The sequence below is a fragment of the Aythya marila genome (genome assembly GCF_965140915.1).
Source record: "Aythya marila genome assembly, chromosome: 8".
NCBI lineage: Eukaryota > Metazoa > Chordata > Aves > Anseriformes > Anatidae > Aythya > Aythya marila.
Window position 1 is genome coordinate 3,050,658 of NC_139049.1, and position 22,429 is coordinate 3,073,086.

The 22,429-nt window shown below is 37.0% G+C and overlaps 1 protein-coding gene across 1 annotated transcript in view; it reads right to left on the reverse strand.

Annotated features, from left to right (window-relative positions):
* DPYD (dihydropyrimidine dehydrogenase) overlaps positions 1-22,429 on the reverse strand; it is a 341,375-nt gene that overhangs the window by 159,647 nt on the left and 159,299 nt on the right. The window contains exons 11-13 of the mRNA XM_082765934.1: positions 21,420-21,630; positions 12,105-12,289; positions 4,061-4,276 (exon numbers count right to left, since the gene is read on the reverse strand). Of these exons, the coding sequence (XP_082622060.1) occupies positions 4,061-4,276; positions 12,105-12,289; positions 21,420-21,630 (612 nt within the window). The remainder of the gene's footprint in view (positions 1-4,060; positions 4,277-12,104; positions 12,290-21,419; positions 21,631-22,429) is intronic.

Here is a 22,429-nt window from a genome sequence, read left to right on the forward strand (position 1 = left end):
TCTAAGTTCTAAAAGAGGTAATGATTGAAATTCATTTCTTTGCTGACTCCATGATATGCAGCTCTCCCATTCCCTTCAATAGCTCACCAAGAGAATTTACAAATAACAGTTTGCAGCACAGAGTTATCTGAATAAGACAGAAACACTACTTGAACCAACAGAGCAATGAGCTGTTGATCCTGCAGTGAAAGAGTGAAGTCGTGAGTGTAGGAGAAGGTGTGTGTAACGGGGCTTTTTTGTTCTGTTACCATTTTTCTTGCCTCATGATAGTCCATTTTAAAAGCAACTATTCTCATTTCTGGAAAAAATTAAATCTACTTGATACTAATACAGCTATGCATACATGTTTGGTTTTGTAAATACAAAATACCCTCCCTCTTCTCAGATACCTATAAACATATACAGGTACAGTAACCTGTATTTAATACTTGTATTATACTACAATACCCAGTACCTTCTAAAATATTTACAGTGCTATATACTTAAAGGCACAACTATTTTGAAGGAATTTCATCTATTTCTCATTAGCTTTTTTTTTTTTTTTTTTTTTAACCTTTCAACAATAGAGCAGTATGCAAGAAAAAACATTTGCTGAATAACTCAGCTGAAATCCTCACCCTACAAACAGAAAACCCTACACAGGTTGTCATGAAGGCAATTATGCAGCAAAGTACGTGGGTGTTTGAAAAGGGAGCGAGCATGGTACAAAACAGTTAGTGCTATGCTAACTCCCTCTGTAGCAACATGTGATGCTTTCAAGGTGAGGTCAAGACAGATGAGGGCTTGGAAAACTGGGGGAGTAAATTATGGTCCAGGGGCTACAATTGCACAAGTGCTATCCAACAATTTGCTTGTACGAGAACACATGGCCTCTCATGGGCTGCAGAGATCCCTAGCCTAGCATTTTACAGGAGTTTTTTGTGCTAGACAGTGAAAGAGGGAAAAGGAGTGGAAGTTCATATGAAATGAATGCTCTGTCTTATAAGAATCACAGCTCTCCAACCTGAGTCCTTTTATCTCTGTCCTTGGATCTCCTGCAATGCTTTATCTGTCTTTCTTTGTTCTTATTCCACCACACTGCAGTTAACACATGGAAATCTATAGATGGGCTGCATGTGCTTTCCATTTGCTAAACATCACTCAAATTTACCCTGCATCAACTGCTTTACCTTAAGTGCCAAAGGATGCCAAAGGTCAATAGGGAAGTCAACCTCTAGTCAACCTCTCTGGCCAACCTCTTTTCAGTGGTTTGTGGGGACAGGACAAGGGGCAATGGCCACAAGGTGGAGCACAGGAAGTTGCACACCAACATGCGAAAGAACTTCTTCACGGTGAGGGTGACGGAGCACTGGAACAGGCTGCCCAGGGAGATTGTGGAGTTTCCTTCTCTGGAGATATTCAAGGCCTGTCTGGACGCCTACTTGGGCAGCCTGCTCTAAGGAACCTGCTTTGGCCCGATGATCACTGGAGGTCCCTTCCATCTCCTACAATTCTGTGATTCTGTGAAGTCACTGGTTTCCATGCCACTGACAGAGCATGGTGGTGAGTTCAGTGACCAGCCCTGGAAGAGGCAGTGTTTCTGCTTCTGCTTAGCTCCCTACAGTTGCTCAGGCAGTTTATGCTTGGCCTTTAACTATTGCAAATATGAAGGGGAATCACAAGTGAAACCTACACAGAACAGATTAAGTAAAACAACACGGATAAACGCAGAATCCTGTTTGTACCACATACAACCAAGGCTGAAGCTGCCAAAACCTGTGTCCAGCAAGCTCCCTTCCTCCCAGAAGTGGTTCTGTTCCTGGAAACTAATCTGGGGAGCAGCTCCACCTGCTCCCACTGGCAATTCAGGCTCAGATCTGGAAATCTTTTTTCCTGGCTCTGCTACACAGTTATCTGTTACTAGCTTGGTATGACAGTAAATCTGAAATCTCTACTTCCACAGGTACTGCAGACCACGAGAGCATTCTGCTCCCTGATAAACACAACTTAACATTTGCATCTATGCGATTGGAAGCTATTTTGTTGTTGTTGTTGTTGTTGTTTGTTTGTTTTTAAAGTAGCATGTTATGCCAACCTATATTAACCCAAACTCTCTGCTAATTATTTGTTCCAGCATTAAGTCAACAGAGCAGTCTTTGTGTAGTAGTCATTCCTCAGATAAGAACTGCTGTACCTCCCTGAGCCTTTCTTTCCATTTGAAATATTTATTTTTGTAGCATTAATTACCATGATAGTATTACAAACTGAGCAGTTTTATTTCTGCAGCACCTTGCAGCCAAGCATCTCAAATCATCACAAATACTAAGGCATTACCCCCGTGGGATGTACACTATTGGGAAGAATATAATGGTAGAAAAGTAGCTAGTACTTTGGTGGGACAGTGCTACTGCACACTGCAATGTATGATTCAAGAAATCCTCTCTCTAGAAAGATCTGCACCCAATTCATTCTGCCAGAGCACGACACTCATGTTGCAGTCACCATTTCAGAAACAATTCAGAGAGACTGTGCTGCTTACTGGAGTGCCATCATCACTTCCTGCAACATGCAAGTCTTTCCTTCTGAATTACCACTCAAAGCTGTAACACAGTCAGTGTCTGTTTAGCTCTTGAGAGACCCAGTAATCAATGCACAGTCTAGCAGGACAGCAAGCATATCAGCAATAACACTGATTAATAAATAAATCTCAGTACTTGCTATGTACTTGCCTTCAGCCTAGGCACTGAATAATTACAGTTGACAGTATGTTATATGCATAAGTCAGTTACAAACGCACTTGAATGACATTTATGTCCTAAAAAGTGTTTTAATAAGAAACCCTGTAAAGTAGTTTGGAATCTCCATTGCAATCCAAATGAGCGCTGACTTCCTTGGTGTACCTCAGGCGTAAGCAAGAGAAGAAGCCAGCCTGACATATTTTACATTATGCTCTAGGAATACAGCACTTTGTCCTTAGACCTTCCTTGTTGTTACAGGGTCACCTTCTGAGGTGAGAGAGTAAAAAAAAAAAAAAAAACAATAACTTGTCTTTTCTCCTTTTCTCTCCTGCTAAGGTCTCAATCCACTAATCCATTTTTACTTCTCATCTCTGAATCAAGAATAAAACTCCCTCATTTCCAAATGTATTTCAAAAGCTCTCTTCACTGCATGCTTCTCTTTGTCATTAATTGACAACACGTTGCCATCATTCACACTTACTCAGGCTTTCCCTCTGATCCTCTTCCTCCCAACACAAGTAATCCCAACCCAAATCCCGTTTCTTTCCTCTGGAATACATTTCTCAAAATTGTCCGCTTGTTTCACTGTCTAAACTTGCTCTAAGTCTCATTTTGCCATTTGACTGTTGTAACAGAAAGCCCAGTCTACATGCAATTCTCAGGTCAAATAATCCGAACAGACACTTCAATAAAAATTGCTTTGAGAATTTGTTTTAGATGACACACCAAGCCACAGTCTTCATGAATTTATTCTATCTCCTTCCTCTTCCACTTCATCTTACTGAAGTATTATCTCTGTACTACAAACCTTCAGCAGAACTAGTCCTTCCATAGGCATGTTTTATGTTGCTCCCATCTTTCTCTTCCACTGCCCACCCAGTCTCAAGCTCACACCTACATTATCACATTGCAATTGGAACTCAATTTCCATGGCTTATCTTGGCAGTCCTTGGCACGGAAACAGCCTTTCATGAGTTGCTTGATAAAGCTGTTACTCATTCCCTTTGCATTCTGATCCCTCACAGAAAACATTTTCACTGCAATGTTTAAAAAAAGTACCATTACTGTTACTAGTTGGTTAATATTTAAAATGTTGTTGAATAAAAGGGAAGAGTGTAAATCCTTTAATTGCAACAAACAAACAAAAAGACAAACAGAAATCGTTTCACCTTTACACCGCACTGCTGGAAGCTCCAAGATTATTTAAACCCACATGATGCACCATACATTCCCCTGCTTATTCTTTTCTACAGGCTAGATAGTGAGACTCCTAAAAGATTTAGATATTTCAAATATACAAAGCAATATTTACATGCTAAACATGGCTTAAGGTATTTTCTTACCTTATCCAGGGAGAATGTTTTAGTGACAGCAAAGCCCCATCCAGCTTCAAAAGCTCTTCGAATCATTGAAGAACTCGTAGCAGGGGTTGCACTGGCAATGCCAAAAGGATTTGGAAACTTCAGTCCAGCCATTTCTACACTGATGTCTACTAAATCTATAGGAGTATAGAAGAGTGGTAGTTCTGGAGTAGTAGAAACTTCAGCACCATATAAGGACTGTAAAAAAAAAAAAAAAAAAAGTAATTTTTGCTGATTCATTTTTATATAATTTACTGTTGTGTTGGGTCTGTCTGAACTGGAGTAACCTTGATAAGGGAAGCGTTCATATATAATAGCCATTTTTTCAATAATTAGGTGTTCAGGCTTTTTTTTTTTTTTTTTGTATATTTGTAAAATATACAAAACACTTGCACATGGAACATTTTCTGTCCAAAGAGCATTCATGCTGAGATATTATGCCATGTTGAAAATAACCAAATAATAATAATGAAACAGTTATTTCCTATCTGTACTGTTACCCTAGTTCAATCCAAAGGTTTCTATGGACTTTCTGAATAGATAGTTGTTTCCTACAGCAGCCAGTAGTAGTGAGGTTAAAAAAAAAAGGAAAAAAACACACATACACACAGGTGAAACATGCAAAAAAACCCAGACCCTTGGTGTCTGACAGACCCAGTAATCTTCTCAGCTGCCGACTTATGAGAAGTGGACATAGGAAAAGTATCTTCACCAAGAGGGTGGTCGGGTGCTGGGACAGGCTCCCCAGGGCCATGGTCACAGCACTGAGCCTGCTGGAGTTCAAGGAGCATTTAGACAACCCTCTCAGACATATGGTTTGATTTTAGGCAGTTCTGTGCAAAGCTGTGAGTTGGACTCAATGATCCTTGTGGGTCCTTTCCAACTTGGGATATTCTATGAAATGTAGGGACTTGCAGTAAATGAGAGAAAGCATTCAAGGGCAAGATCATTCTGCAGTCTTTACGCGATATACATGGAGTTACTGCACCTTTGCCCTCATCTCCTTTTTAAGATTTTATGTATCCTATGCCATGGGATACATATCAAAACATGCAAATCTATTATTGAATAAGAACACTTCAAGAGTGACAAAAATTAGACTGATTTGGGATCAAAGAAGAATATATACTTTATGACTGTAACACCATAGTCACTTTTGTTTTCAGTTTTAAAGATGGCATTTTCTCTGGAGAGTCAAAGCAAAATGCTTTCAATATAAATGTTGCATTTAATACTGCAAAAATTGTAGAGAGAAAATCTTTTCCCATGTGCAGATACTGAACAGCATCCTAATCAGGCTGTAGTAGGTAGAATTAAAATCCTTGCTCACTCAGATGCTTGAGTCAATAAAAATACAACAAAATTAGGCAGGAATTTCTAATACAGTGAAGCTGTACAGAGCCTGTGTTCCTAAGAAATTCCACCTTAAGATCACAGCAGCTTCTTCCAGCCTTAAAAGAAAGCAAATAAACAAACAAAAACAAACAAACAACAAACAAACAACAACTGACTTCTTCACCAGGACAAAAAGAACCACTGGTGGAGATGGAGGGAAGATTTACTGTAAAAGAGTAAAAAAAAAAAACAAAAAACTCAGCTACTTAAAAATTGCTGCCTCTGGTTGCTTTTTTGTTGTTGCTGTTTGTTATTTTTTTTTTTAAGAATGTATTTTTACTCTGTGTTATCCATGACAATAAGTATGGAGAGAATGAGTTTTTTGCTTTGTTTTGGTTGATTTTTGACTTAGTGTATTTTGTTTATGAGTGTTTCTGAACCTGAGTCCACTTATCTGTTTTGCTCTGGAGTTGCCTCACATTCTGACCCCAGACCTTAGATTCCTCGGACAGAGAGGATATCTGGGGGTAAGATCTTCTGATTACGATGGCATAAAAGCAATGAAAGTGGTGAAATTACTCTAGCCTAAATGATGTGAATTTGAATGTGTCCCTAATGGAGGACATTTTCAGAAAAGCTAATTTTTGAAGATCCTTAGCACTTGGGACCCTTCAGTACTGTGACCTCACCCAGCTAGCAGCTGTTTCAGTCACTTTATAATAAGCCAGACAGCCACCTGCATCCTCCCTTCTAAGTCACACACTGCCTCCTGCATCTCTTACTCCACAGGACTTTTCCTACACTGGGAGAATACGAATGTTTAGAAGCACAAACAGCCCTGTACTCTACCTCTAATGAACTTTTGTTAGCTGACAAATCAGAGGAGAAAAAAAAAAAAAAAAAAAAAAAAAAAAAAGGAAAGAAATTTTATTTGAATGTTTTTAGGTTTGATTTCACCCTTTTATTTATTTATTTATTTATTTATTTATTTATTTATTTAAAGCCTTTCTTATCTGAAATTTCAACTGCAAAATATTGTTTGTTATGCCAACATAGAAATTCCTGGACAGTAAGATTGAAATAAACACATTTTTTAAATGGTAGCACTTTTTTTTTCCCTCCTACATATTTGGAAGTTGGGAGATCTGCTGAAACTAACGTTGATATATTGAACTCTTACACTAAACTCTTTGAATGAGAGAGAATGACAGCAAAGAAAAACTTATGGAAAGGTTTTTGGCCAACTCCATTGTATGTGCACATGTGAGTAATAAACCTAATTTTCCATTTTGAAAGCAGTTATTTGTTAATTTGTTTGGTATCCAGAATTGTTCAAGTGTTCTCTGTGAATATATTTCAGTGGATGACTCACAAACTACTCATTCATTGTATAACTGTAGAAATAGATTACTACAGGCAGATAGAGACAGACAGATAGGTTAAGTGCTTAAAATGCAGCTTAAGTTGCATTGTACTGTTTCTTTTCCCAAGAAGGACAATTTAATCTGTAAAAGCTGTTCTCACCTAAAATGAGTGTAGCATGAAATTTTATCTTAAATACAGACCCAAAATGATCTGTGATAAAGCAGAAAATAAATCTAATGCAAGAGGAAAAAAAAAAATCTACTAAAGCACTGAAGGATTTGAACAAAATGATTGAATACATCCATGCAAAAATAGGCCTTCCCTCCTGCATGCAAATTGGTCATAAACAATTTCCCTAAACATTTGCAAACATGCCTATTCTTCCTGCCAAACTACCCCCACAAAGAGCAAAACCACCACCAATTCCACCCAGATACACTCAAGGACCACAGGATGTGTCTAACGGTTTGTTGTGATGAGGTGAACTGGGTGGAGGTAGCTGCGCTGGAAGAAAATAATAATAATAAAAAAAAGGTTTTAATGGAATAAGCCAGGTCTTTAAAGCATACACAGGGGCAGGATGAAGCTAGCTAGTTCAGTAGCCAGTGGCTACACATCCTTGCAGATTTATCTTCCTCCTTCCTATCACTTCCCTTTTTGCTCTATTTATTTTTTGCTGGGTTTTCCTTTCAGCACAATGCTTATAAAAGAAATAAATTTACTAAGCCCTGATGTGTTGCTTTCTACAAAGCAAAACTTTTGGCAAACTAAAATGTTTTATAGGTTCCTGAAAGCAAAATCATCTTTATAATGAAGGATTTCCCTGACATTGCACAAACAAATAGGAAAAGAAAGCCTGCGGGCAAGAGTTTATTTATAATAACTCTTCCCTTGATTTTTAAAAATAGAGGACAAAAAGTGTGGCCCATTCTTCCTCTAATTTGATGCCAACCAGCAGAGCTAACAATATTGCAGGTACTTATTTTATTGTTCCAGGCACGGCAATTTTTCGGACACTGGAAGAAGGTGGTGAAAAATCATCAGCACACTGCGTGCAGCGTCCCTGCCCTACTCTAACCAGGATATGCCCAGAGGCAAAAGCAGTACAGTCTGTAGTGCAGGGCTCAGACAGGGTCTGAGCTTTAAACCTGATACAATTTGTGACATTCATTTTCTTTAGATGGAGAAAATTCTTAACCACACCGATATGGTCTAACTCCATTTTCGTGCCTTTAACAAAGATAGACTATGAAAGTGAGTAGTTGTATTACTGTTATTTTTCACAGAGAGCCTTTTCTACAAATCCTACTGCTTGGAAGAGTTTTTCTGAATACTTTCATCCCTCTCCTACTTTCTCTCTTTGCAAGTCTGATCTTAAAACACAGCTTTTCTCCCTTACTTGTAAAGCTTTTCTCTCTCTCCAATTATCCATTAGTTAGCTTTGTTAAATACATTTACATTATTTCACACAGAATGGTCTGAAGGATGCCTGGAGATCATCTAGTCCAATATCCTTGCCCAAAGCAGTGTCAACTCTGTCAGCAGGTTGCTCAGGGCCCTGTCCAGTCAGACAGAGATTTTTTAATCCCCCTTCCTTTGTTTCTGGAGCAGACATATTGCTTGGTCAATAGTAAGGAATTAAAACACCAGGTTTCCTGCACTTGCACTTAGTCCACCTTTCTGAAAATGTTTTGTTACTTGCCTCCATGCTACTGTTTCACATGATGGCATGATGGTGTTTTAGCCAGTCAAAGGACATTTTTTTTTTTTTTTTTTTTTGACTTTGGTTAGCATGGAAAGAAGCAGACAAGATAATTAACACCTTCAAAAACAAGCTCCCAGCATCTCTGGTATTGATTGTGAAATAATGTACATTCATGCATGTCCAAGGAACACATAAGAATGGTCAATCTTCAAAAAAGAATCAACTATACTCTCCAGATACAAAGCCCATGTTATTTTTTGACAACATAAAGAAAGATTATAAAAAATACACAACACTGGTTCCAAGTTGCACAGTAATGCTCTCAAAATTCAAACTGAACAGCGTGCCTTAGTGAAGTGAAATTTATATCGGTTGTGATCCAGCCCTCTATTCTTTAAGTACATGATGTACATTTTGATCACAACAAGCAAACAGACAAATAGATTTAAATTAAAAAACAAAACAAAACAAAAACTGTGAAACAGAGGGGAAAAGTCACTTTATTAGAGGGATTTAGTGAGAATAGGATGTCAGCTTGATAGCCAGATATGGGAAAATGCTCCACTGCTAAGTGTATGAATAGAGTAGGAGTAAAGTGTAAAGGCTGGCATCTTCCTGGTCTAGGAATTCAACTTTTCTCTCAAGACAGGCATAGAAAATTAGATGTTAGACCTGCAATAATTGTGAATCACTCTGAATATAACTATTGTATTACTAAATCCCATTCACTGGCCAAAAAGAAATGCACGGTAACTGAGACACAGAATAGAACTGCAGCCTATATTGCTTCTGCCCAGGATTATAAAGTCACTGTTGGATAAAAGTGAGGCCTCTGCAATCCCCAAACAAAATAAATCACCAAGACTAATTTAACTAAATGTTTACATCATTCATGGGATAACAAAAAAGGCTGAATTTCCAAGAAATGTTGTGGATAGTATATAGTTGCATGAATTGGGCTGATTCTATTTGGATCTCTCCTGATATGTAAAGAATAGTTCAAAGACAATTGTATTTTCACACAGGTTCTAATGCAGCTGCCCTTGGTTAGGTTTTGACTGGTTGTGTTTATACAAACCAGCCTGATACACACCTGCAGGCAATAATTTTTGAGATGAACCTGTGCTTAGCAGAGTGTGAGGAAAATGTTAAGAGGCAGGAGATATTTAAGCAACTAATGATGGAAGGTTTCCAGGGTAAGAGCAGCCAAGAAGCTTCTGTAAATAATTCCCAGTTTTGAACATAAGGCATTTCTGCTGGAGAGTCCGTGAGCCTGGATCTCATGCTTCACTTGACCATGTGCCAAAGCTTGAAATGGTTGGAGTTTCAGGGCACATATCAGGCCCATCTGTTTGCTTAGCCTTTTGTCTGGAGTAGGTTGGCATAGCAGGAGCATGCCATTCAAATAGGGCATTCAGCAAGTAGTTGGGGCAGTGTTTTTGAGTTTCAGTCTTTGACATGGTCTAGGGTTGGTTGAGAAATCTTACTGAATATTTTTATTTTGCTAAAGACTGTCTGCATTATTTATAGAATCTAGTGCTGAGAGAGTTGGTGATTCTGGAAATGGCTACCTCTTTCTGTAACTAAAATGCAAATGGATGAAAGGAATCAAAGTAATTAAAATCTATCGATGTATTTAAAAATATATCATGTCAATTCAGACACTCAGATCACAAGAAGGTTACTTGTGATAGAATCTCACAGTAGACAGAAAATTAGGGACTTTGTAAGGGTGTTTCTTCATCTGATATTGAAAGTTTTCACAATACAGGGCAGTGGAACAAGCATACATACTCAAAAGGCATGCATACACACACAGGTAACACGATTCTCAGCTAAACAACAAGTTTAAAATACAAACCTTCTTCTACTATCTAACTTTTCTACCTGTTCCAAAAACAAAGTAAATTGCCAAATTACAGTGCTCTCCACCACAGCAACCAGATTTTACAAGGGCTGCACATCCAAATAAATGCCCCTGGGCTACCCATTCATCTAACAGCTGGAAAGGTGACACTTGACATTTGGAAACTTTCCTGTGAAGATTGCTGTAAGGCTTTCCCATTAGCTTCCTGGGGAGACTGTAAGGTCGAATAAACTGCCTTGAAACCTGCAAAGGGTAACGGAAATGCTCTAATATCACAAGCCTGCTTGCTTTAAAATTCTAATTCTCAAGCCATGACTATTCAGATTTCTTCCAAAGTATTTAATACATTCCAGAGAAAAACAATGTAAGCTTTGAGGAGGAAGCAACATATAAAAGGAGGTTTTTTTAAGTGATGTGTGTATTTATAGAGGCTAAGGAGGAAGGAGAAAAAAAGGAGATACCCTCTCCCCTATCACAGTTACCCAAATTCACTGTGCACTGAGAAATTAAGCAAGCAGGTCAAGGTTTAAAGATGTTTCACACTCAGCATTTTCATAAGGTCTAAGAAGACAGGACACAAACACTGCTTTAGAACAAGTGAGAAAAAATATGCACAGATACTAACAACAAGCTTTCAGTTGAAGTATTTTTAGGAAGTGAAATCAGACCCCAACAGCATGAAATTGCACAAACATGCAATCAGAGAGGCTTTGAGCAGATGGATGGGGGAGAAAGACATCGAGCTGTTACAGTCCCAACTTCAGTTGTTCAAATCTCTTTCTGTGGGAGAATGAATCATGTACCATGTTTCTAAAAAGTTCCTTGCACTATGAACACACTCTTTGTCAGCTGGTTTTCCACACACAGGCTGTGTCTCGTCTCTGATGGTTCCTCTGCAGCTCCTCTAGACTTTGTGTTCTTTCTTTAACTACAAAAGGTAGGGCAAGCAGAGGTGCTCAACAATATAGAAAAAGCACCAACAAGGAACATGCAGTTACCAGGTTTTTCAAGTCTGTGCCTCTTAAATTCCCATTTCTTAGATTTCTTAGAAGTTATGAAATTGTTTCCTTTTAAAATATTTAAATTATTGAAAGATCACACCAAACACAACCTTCAGAGTGAGACATTTGTCAGTCTGGGAAATAAGTGTTGTTTTTTTTTTCTTTCTGTCTTCTTTGCATTATTATCCTCTTTGAATTCAGTGCTTATTTTTTGTCTGTCTCATGCATCCACTTCATCAGACACATCAAAGCACACTTTGGTTCTGGTGTAGATAATCGGAATTATCTGTAAACTGTTAGTACACTTGCAGTCTAAAAATACTAAAAATGTCTTCCCCAGGTATCAACATTGACAGTATTTTGTATTTATGCAGTAGAGTGGTTCTACTTTTTAATATTGATGGGCTCACTTCTTTTTCCCCAGTTACCCCCAACCAGGATTTCTGCTTACACTGTGCATTGTGCAGGAAAGATTACTACCTTTGAGTGGAATTCAGAGCTGGGGGCAAAGAAAATGTTGCCTGGATTTTAATGTTAAGATAATATAAAAAAGCTGGGTTCAACTCCCCAAATTCAAGTATGTGATCCAAGTTGAATGAATCTGAAATGTACAAATCAAGATAACCTAGGTGTTAGCTACTCAAAACTTGCATATTTATCTTTTTTTTTTTTTTTTTTTAAAGACATTTTAGCAATCACAATTAAGGTATCTGAAAGCAGATAGAAACTGGAAAAACACTTTTAAAGAATTACCTGTATGTATCTGTGCATGTACCAGGAGGCTTGTTTTCCATCATTTACTGATTCCACTGTAGTGTTAGCAAGACCACCAACGTCACCCCCTGCAAAAACCCAGGGTTCACTCGTTTGCATGGTTTCTGGATCTACTTCAGGAAGACCCCATCTGTTAAACTTGATAGGTGCCATGGCCTCTCTGACTGCAATTAAAGAGAAGGACAAATATGTTATTAAATGAAAGAAAAAAGTGTTGCCCAAATCTCTCAAATATATACTAATAACAATTAGTAGATCAATTCCAAGGCCTATTTTTTTTTCAATTACTTAAATGTGAATTTACAATAGAACTGAAAAATCCTATTCTTTACACAAACATTTTGGTTGAGCTAATGGAGGTACGTAGTTATTAACAGGATTTGGACAGAAGAACATCATCTGTTATATGCAATGGTTCTTTGGTAACATCAGAAAAATAAACCTTTGTGTCTGCAAAGCCAGACGTGTACAAAATAAACAGAGACAAGATTCACAAGAAGTGACTGACTTCATACAAGAAATAATTGCTTTTAACGTTCTTTTGGTCACTAACCTCAAAATAAACTATGTATCCCAGAAGCTGGGACTCACAAAGTCTTTCTCACTGACATTATTTATCTCTTGGGAAAAAAAAAAAAAAATCCAACACTTCTGAAAATCCTATTAAGGAACAACACTAACAAAGGAAAAATAGATTTTCCCCCTTTCCCTTCCCACAGAGCTTTGTACTGCACTTTCCACTTCAACATGCTTTTCACCTGAAAAGCAAACATAAATACTCCTGTGCAACCTAATATACTGCATGAGATTTTTAAAGCAAAAAAAAAAAAAAAAAGTTTGCAATTTCTAGAAATTCATTTAGACTTCCAAAACTGTACTTGTCACATTTATTAATGCTCACAACAGAAATGATACTCTGCTACTTTTTCACAGGTCATTATTAAATCTGATTTTAAAATTTCAGATGGGACATTTTCCCCACCAGGAATGTTATGCTATGAAAGCTTTGTCTTTGACAAAGTGTGTTGATTTTAAAGTTTTTTTGTTTTTTTTTTTTCTGAAAAAAAGATAAATTTCAATAAAGTGAAAAACATTCTGAATTGTTATCTAAGCTAAGACCATTCTGAAAGTAAGAGTCATTTTGAAACTTCTGTATATTAAGAATAAAATAATAAAAGCAATAAAAATGAAATGCTTACACAGTTTATTGTCAATATATTTTTCACAGCAATTTCTGAAATTTTTTAGATCACTCATTAAGATGTTCTCATTTTTTCATGTGAGAAAACAGCATATATAGGCATTCTGCACATGAACTAATATTGTACTTAAAAATAATGCAGACAAAAAAATTCATGGCATTAGAAAAATGGCTTTAAATACAAGTAAACAATCAGAAAAAACAATCTTGCTCTGTTAATATGATTTTTATTATGCAACTTTTAAAATTACTTTATTATGATCACAAAGACATTTCAAAGTAGCTTCATGAAGAGAATCACATTTTCAATAAATATTTTCAGCAAACTTTGACGCCATATATCAAAATGAGTTATTTTTATATAGCTTTAAGTCTGCACAAACTGAAGATTTTCTATAAAACACAGCTTAAAATTGCAATGTCCCTTAGGGACATACCGCTAGCAGATGCAGATTGCCAAGGTCAATTAAACTGATGTAGTTGTGCTGTCATATATGTAAAAGAGAAACCTGCTAGCTTAAGACAAGAAAATTTCTCCCATACCAGTACAAGGGCAAACTCACAGTGTAGCCCCAATGCACACCCAAGTACGTAGAAAGCTTCAAAGACATCTTTCTTGCACATCATCATGATGGAATTTTCTTCCTGGGTTCTGTATCTCCCTTCACCTCTAAATCAAATATTACACATGCATTTCAAAGTAGAGAGCTGTGCATAATCAGGGGCAAAATAATAAAATACGGAGCAAGACACACTGTAACCTGCTTATAGTACCTATGCTCTCCTTCTCACCCTTGGCATATACAAACATCCATAGGACTCAAATCCAAAGTATTCTTTTTGCCATTGGTTCAGAATGCAGAATCACAGAAGACAGTTTTAAGCTGGAAGCAGGCTGTCATACCAGAAGTATATAGTCTACATGCAAGACCTATTGCTTGCAGAATCCTTCCTACCCTGCATACAGTTTTAGCTTAACTTGGCAAGAATAATATTTGCCTAGTAGCAGAATAAAAAAGTTATGAAATTGTTTCCTTTTAAAATATTTAAATTATTGAAAGATCACACCAAACACAACCTTCAGAGTGAGACATTTGTCAGTCTGGGAAATAAGTGGGGTTTTTTTCTTTCTTTTTTTTTTTTAAAAAAAAAAAAAAGGAAGTGCTGATAGTAGTTTTATTATACTTCAGTAATATTTATAAATCAATGTTAACCTTCTCTTTATGTCTCAGACTGTCTGTACTTCAAGAAAGCTTTTGATCATCTTATATTTGTCATACATAGGATAACTTATTGCATGCAGTGGTACCATCTCAGCATGTGGTCTTGACAGTTCTTGCAAGCTAAATACATATCGACTTGTAAAGACATGTTCAGGAAAAAAAAAAAAAAAAAAAAAAAGATGAAAACTTGGTGCTGCGGGGTTTGGTGCTGGGGTATGAATAGATGACTTGTTTCTCTGAGACAGCACTGAACAACAGTAAGGGTTTTAGAGGGTAACATGCTATCTGAAGTGTAGGTTTCTGCAGGAAATGATGTAAAACTAGAAGTTCTGACTCCTTATTCCTTAACTTTGGGGGAAAATAGGCATTACTTCTGTTACCCTGGATCTGTTGCATTTCTCAAATGCATCTTCAGCTTGTTTTGTGCTAAAATAGCTGCATGGACATAATTATATCAAAAGCTTTTTGAGTGCAAAGAAGCCCAACATACCCCTGCTTGAAACACCTCCCCAGGGACTAGGGATTTGTCTGATCAGTATTTTTAAAACTGGGAAAGAACATTTCCCTTGTGGCAAGGTTGACACAGTATCCAGCAGCTACTTCCTTCTGTTTTTCTGAAAAGCTCCAAGATTTAGGTTAAGTAAAAATAAGGACATGATTTAAAGGCATCTTATATAAGAGTTCTTAATGTCCTCACAATTTGGATCTGGTATCCGGGGCAACTAAGATGCGAGAGGGACCACTTTCTACACTGCCTGCAGGATGGAGGGGAGAACTTTGGCTGGGAATTTCTTCTCTGCCCCTGCAAGGTGTGAGAGGGCCTAGGAGCCAAATGTGAACTTGTAAGGAGGCAAACCCAACTATCAGTTCTCTGAATTGCTGCTTGACATTGAACAATATGCAAGCAATACACTTTGTGTTTTTGTTGGTACATGATTTGGGAGACGGGTAAGGAGAAGCGTTTCTTTGCAATGACTGCACCCTCACACTCTTTAAACTTTAAAAAGTAATACAGCTTTTCTCTTGAAAATTCAAAGTGCAATCCTGTGGCTGTGTTGCCTTCTCCTCTATATCCTGATGAGATATTACACATAATTTGAAGGATCTTTCTGGATGAAAGATAACACACAATTGAATTATTCTAATGCTATCAAGTGATGCTAACACAAATAACACCAAACAAAAGGACAGTTCTGAATATATATTCCACATTTGCTATACTCACAGAGCAAATAAATGCAAATGGAAAAGCAGCAGCAAATTATTGCGCTTGCAAAAACAATATTAAAATATAAGTGAATACAGAAAAAATATTTTAATTAACAAAACAAATCAAATGGAAAAGATTCCTCAAATAAAGCTTTAAAAGTGAATCTGTGTGTGTTTGACTGCCATGACTAATTATGTATCCATGTAATGTGTGTTCAATTTGGGCTTATTTAAATAGCAGAAATGCTCATTAGCTGCAGTATATCTGTGAAGCTTCAATAAACAGTTTAATGGTTTTTATGTTTAACCAATTTCATAAGTTCCTGTAATTTTAGCTTTAGTAGCTCATTAATGTTATTTTTGATATCCGTCTTACAGACTTCCTTTACAGTGAATAGTAGCATTACTTCAGGAAAATACAAATATACTGTATCTTTCTTAATCTCAAATGTAAAACCATAGCTATCACATGCACCAACGATCTCATTAACTGCTGACACTGCCCAATCTAGAGGCCCAGCAAACAAAGAAAGGCACAATCATGCTTCCCTCATCTCTGCCCCACTAACGTACTAAAACAGGATTAAAAAGTGGTTTGACTGGATAAAGCCAGGTCCAGCTGTGCTGGGAGAGACTCCCGCTGGAAGCCTGCTACCGACTGTTTTCTGCCTGGCACCAGGAGGCAGGTGCGCACTGATGGCTAACAAATGAAACAGCAGAATGCCTGCTCCACGTTAAAATGTCTTAATGAGTCATTACAAAGCTGCTTTTAGGCACTGGAAGTTGGAAACAACTCCAGGGTGTGGAACTGTTGCACTCAAACTCCTTCAGTAAACCTATTTGTGGAGAAAAATCCTGTTCCAAATGAGTCAGCAGCAAAAATCCTACCTATTTCACTAAGAATCTTTTGAGTCTCTAAAAGCTTCAGTTTTATATAACAATTCTTAAAAAAGCCTGCTGACCAGACGTCTATTCTATGGGTGAGAAGCAGATGCTGTGCAGGGAGACACCAGGTACTAGGTGGCTCTTGTGAATATCCCCAGCTGGGATATCACAACAACATCTCTTCTTCCCTCTTTTTCTTTCGTTAGATAGTCAAGGCTTCAGTGTTTTGAGGTTGAAGTTTTTTGTCAAGGCTGTATAAACTCAGCACTCTCTGCAGGTTTTCTGCCTTCCCTATAATTTGAAATTCTATGTTTATATGAAGTAAAACTTCTTTTTTTATTTCTGAGCGCACAGCTCTGCAAGCTTTTGGCCTTTCCCTAGAAAATGCTTCTGAATCTATACAAATACTTATTAAGTAGGAATGGATTAAATCATAAAATTGTAAACTAGGGCAAAATTTATCTTTTTGGCATGTAGTACTATAGCAGGAGCTTAGTTATACTCTAGTAATAGTCTTCTGGTTTTGCTGCTGCAATTTCCAAGCAAGATGACAGTCATACTAAAAGTAACAGGAAGATGTCTAAAAGTTGTATAAAAGTTGTTTAATAAAACATGTATTTTGCTCACAGATCATCTACTACTCTGGAGCTGGGGGGATTTGCAGAATTGGCATTTGGAGCTTGTTTGGATGTTTTTTTTTTTGCATTCCCCCCCACTTTTTTTTTTTTTTTTTTCCCTAGGGAAAATAAAATAGACATCGCCACTCCAAGATTCAGTGTTTTGGAAAATGGGAATACTTCCTCTTTCTTGCTTCTCCCCAGAAAGTACAGGATCTCCTCAGAAATATAAAAAAATAAATCAGAAAAAGGACATTTGTTCTACTGCAAAATTTTGCAGTCCACAAATGTTATTCCCTTTTGCTTATCAGAAGAAAAAAAAGAGAGAGAGAGAGAGAGAGAGAGAGAAAGGTTATTCAAAGTTTAGACTTCAAAACCAACTGGAGTGGTGTTAAATAGAATGTTGAGGCTATATGCAGTGCTCTGGAAGTAGACACAATTACATGCATGTATATTGAGTAGCTGCAATGTAGAATAGTGCCAGAAGATATTTCTCATATTCACTAACCCATTGTAGGCCTCCAGAATGACAAAGAGAGCAAAAAAGCAGGAACACAAGGAAAGGTACAAAATTCTACTTCATCTGTTTATATGGGCCAGTTAAGATGGCTTGAAGAGTTTGGTAGTTTGGTAATCTATGCAATAATAATTTAAAAAAGGCTTGTGCTTGCAAAATCTTTTTACAACAACAAGGCAAAGCAAAACCTTTTTTTACTCCATCTGTAGTAGATTCATTTAAACTTTTTTTTTTTTTTTAAATTGGTTTCAGTAAAGTGCTAATGTTCTTAAAACAGTCTAGAGGGCAACTCTCCTGCTTTGTCTATTAGCAACTTCCTGAGCATAAAATGGATTTAGGAGAACTGATTTCTTTTTAATTAATGATGCATTTATATGATTCCCAGTGGGAGAATGAATATTTACTAGAACTGTTGCTTAAAAACACAATTAACATTTTATTTTGACAAAAGAAATAAGAAAAAAAAAAAAAGACTAAATATCTACTGTGAGTGCATACAGTCTCAGTTGCAAATTTAATAGCTCCCGTGCAAGAACAAGAAGCATCTGGATAAGTGTAATAGACTAGAAAAAGCTTTTTAGCCTATGGGCTATTTCTGCTCAGGCCAGCAGTCACGCATACATTTATGTCATGCTAAACAAAACTTTAAAACAGGTTCATCAAGACTGTTCTGAACACTTGGCTGAATTGCGGCTAGGTTTGATTTCAATGCCTCTTGTTCTCATAACATATTCTTTATTCTTACATCAGTAACACCAGCATTAAACAATATTAATAGGAATAGGACAAATCCTGCTATCTTAGCCTGTACCAACACCAGGTCGTTGACCTTACACTTTCTATGACCAACAGATAACATATTTATTCAACATGCATCTGAATCACCTGCCATAGATTAATTCTGACTGGAAGGGCCCTCTGGAAGTCACCTATTCCAACCCCTTCTTCCAAGACAGATCAAGTTGCTCCAGGCCCTCACCAGTTTTGAACATCTCTAATATTTTTTTCTCCATCTTTTTGTGATGAATATCTGAATATCTCAATTTCTTTAATGTCAAAAACATTATTCCTTTTAGAAAAAAAAAAAAAAGGCACTACAAATATAAGATGGTGTGTTTTTTTTATTTTTTTATTTGCTTGTTTTTTTGTTTTCTGTTGTTGTTGTTGTTCCGTTTTTATTGTGTATGCCTAGAGATTTGGTTGTAATCTAGCTCAATGGTGAAAAGCAAATTTGACTTTCATTAAGACAGCTTAGACAAAAAATAAAGGTTTAAAAGCTACTGAAATGGTGTGCTCAGAATAAGCACTTCATTCCCTCCAGTCGTAGTTTCTTTTTACTTCCATATTGTTGTACAAAACCTGTGCTAATATTTCTTTATAATTTGATTGTTATTCTAATAGCAGTTGCACCAAAAATAGATTGTGAAACTGAGGCGCATTGCTCAACCCAAGGTAAATAATTCTCCTTTCACAATCAGCTCACTGCATGACTTTGTTCCCCTCCCATTTTATGTTCCTGTTTAAATACCTCACAAAAAGTCATTTAGAGGGTGAATGCATACTAGAAGATACAAGACTGGTGCAGGATTATGGCTAAGCAACATGGTAAACTTAACCTTTTAGATGATGCAGTTTGTAATGTGGGAGAAAAAAAGAACCATTCCTTTATCATAGGGTCTGAATCACAATAAAATAGTGGTAGAGTCACCATCCCGGGAGGTCTTTAAAAGACGTTTAGATGTTGAACCTAGTGATATGGTTTAGTGGAGGACTAGTCAGTGTTAGGTCAGAGGTTGGACTCAATGATCTTAAGGTCTCTTCCAACCTAGACAATTCTGTGATTCCGTGAAAATGATTGCATACGCTAGTATTTATCACGAGGTTCTAGAACACCTCCCAAAAGACCTAAACAGAGGGTTTTCGAAAACAACAAAGTTTTAAAAACAACAAAACTTTCCAAAATTCAATTCAAGTCAATTCCACCAACAGAGTAGGTGGAATGAACCTCTTAAAGATTTAAAAAAAAAAATATATATATATATATATGTATCTCTTCTCTGTGCTTCCTGTGGGTTATGACTGAAGCACAAACATGAATACCATAGGTGCCAAGTTCTTTATACAGATTCCATCTCCATGTGGGATGGGTGTCTGTTCTGTCAGAGATGTGGAGTCCCAGTTGCTGCTCGTCTGCCTACCCATTAAAGCAGCAGCAAGTGCACAGCAGAAGGCAGCCCTGAGGAAGTAGCAGTGTGAGTACCTGGGTTACAGTTGCCAGCTAGATAACAGCCTAGGCTTCATTAACCTGTCCCAAAACACTAGCAATATACACAAGACAGGAATGCACCTGGAATGAACTTTACATATTATTCTTCAAGGTAGAAAGTTGATCCTTCTTTTTAATTGTAGTAGAGTAGCAATGCATATACAGAAAACGCAGATGTGAGAAGTTACACATTTTATAAGTGCCTGATATATGTTCACAAACATTACTATACTTAACTTAGATTATTTTAGATTTACTGTCTTCCTTGATTGAAAAGATTCACAAAACCACAAAATTATGTTAAAAAAAAAAGTTTGAAATTCCCTTTGCACAGGCAGGACAGGACTAATATCTGATCACCAAATTTTCCATTGACATGCACTCTGAGGCACTAACTCTCCCAGTCCTTTGTAAGACCATTTATGCCCAAAGGAGTATGACAACATGTCATGGAATAATTGGCTGGCATGACTGTGCCTTGGAGAAGCATGCACATTGATCACTCACTAAGGCTTTCAGAACCTCCAAATCTTGATGAGCATCTATTCATTTTACTAAACTATCTTCTGCTGAGTCAGTGGGGTTCTTGTTTATTTTTTACTTTCAAAGCACCTTTGATGCATGTACCTGAACTCTTTAAATCTAACCTAGTGTAAGAGGAGGAGAATACAGTCTGAGCTCTGCTCAATTCTCATTTGTTAGTTGAAGTCATATTCTTCTGCTCTTTGTTATATATTCAGAAGATATGTTCAGTCTCTGGAATGCCATCTCTGTATATTGACTATTAAAGTAAGTGTTAATTTTTAAGGCCAAAGTTTGTAAAGTGCAAGTAAATAGTGAGACATGCTGAGAAAAGTGCAGGTGAATTTAACAAATCCTGTACATATGAGAGAAGCCACAGTCCTCTTGCATATGTATAAGAAATAAGTGATACCCAGAGCGGCTAAACCAGAATAATGAATCTATCTTAATTCTTGCTTAATTCAATAGTTTAAAAAAAAAAAAAAAAGCTTCACAGATCGGATCAGTTCAGTTTAAAGTTGTAGCGTAAGTTTCTCTAAAGTTAGTTACTGAGACCAAAAGAAATCTCCATGAGTATTCTGTTACCCATTTGCATTGAGAAGAAAGCAATTGTACCTCTAATATTGATACCTGCTCTAGACAATGACATACAGAAAACTGCTTGTTATTCATACCCTTAGTTTTCATCTAAGAGGTACACGTATATCTAAAGGACAAATAAACTTCTGTGAAAAGAACCAAGTCACAAGCTATGTAACCTCCAGAAGACCCACTTCACAGAACTGTGAAAGGGCACAAAATTGCTGCAGCTAAAATAACAAGCAGCATTTAGAGAATACATTTGTCGGGGTTACCTTTAGTGTCACCCAAAATGGAACCAAAGGCACTGATCACCACATCAGCTTTCAGACGGACAACCTGATCCTCATCTTCTTTCCAGTTTCCATCATTGTCTTGTTCAGTTCGAATGAACTCCATTGCAACAATATGTCCACCTCTAAGCACAACCTTCCGGGGGGAGAGGAAAGGTAGAAATTCACACTTCTCTTCTTTTGCAAGTTCCATCTGTAGAGTAAAAGCAATAAAATAAACATGAAAAGCTTTGTGAAAAGTTGACTCAAGGTGCTACCACATATTCTTCTTTAGTAGAAGGCACTGGTGTATTGTATACAGATAGTCATCTTCAGAGCCTCTACTGTCTTAAATCAATCAGTTCTAGACAGTGGCACGTAGTAGATTTGCAATGCAGATATTTTTCTGATGCATTTTCTTATTGTTCCCTGTCACTGAATAACTCCTCTGAGGGCAAAAGAGCTACTTTATGCAACTACCTGTTTTTTAAGAGGCCTTGTATTAATTAAGCACATGAACTGATTTGTGTTTTCTATGACTTCAAGTGTTTATTTTAAAGTACTGAATACTATGTCCAAATAACAGTTTTCTGTGTGGCATCCCAGACTTAAGATCTCCTGATTCTCTGTTGTGATAACATTACTCAAGTCAAACAGCATATCTTAGTAGAGACTTCAGAATTCGATTGTCTACATTTACTTGAGAAATAATGTACATGTAACTATCTTGTATGTGTACTATCTTATGAAATGTCCAACCTGACCTCATTCTATCACGGCTATTAGTAGCTAAAACTATTTTTTTATTGTACTTCCCCTCCCCCCCCCCCCCCCTTTTTTTTTTTCAAATCCACTGCACGATTTGATGAACATTGACAACTTTTAGGAATTGACCCAGGCTGCTAACAAAGATTTGGGTTCAGAGTGACTTCTAATTCTTAATTAGCAAGAGTCTGAATAGTATGAGTCTCTTAGCTACAATGGCCTCTCTAATCTCATTGTGTCTAAAATCC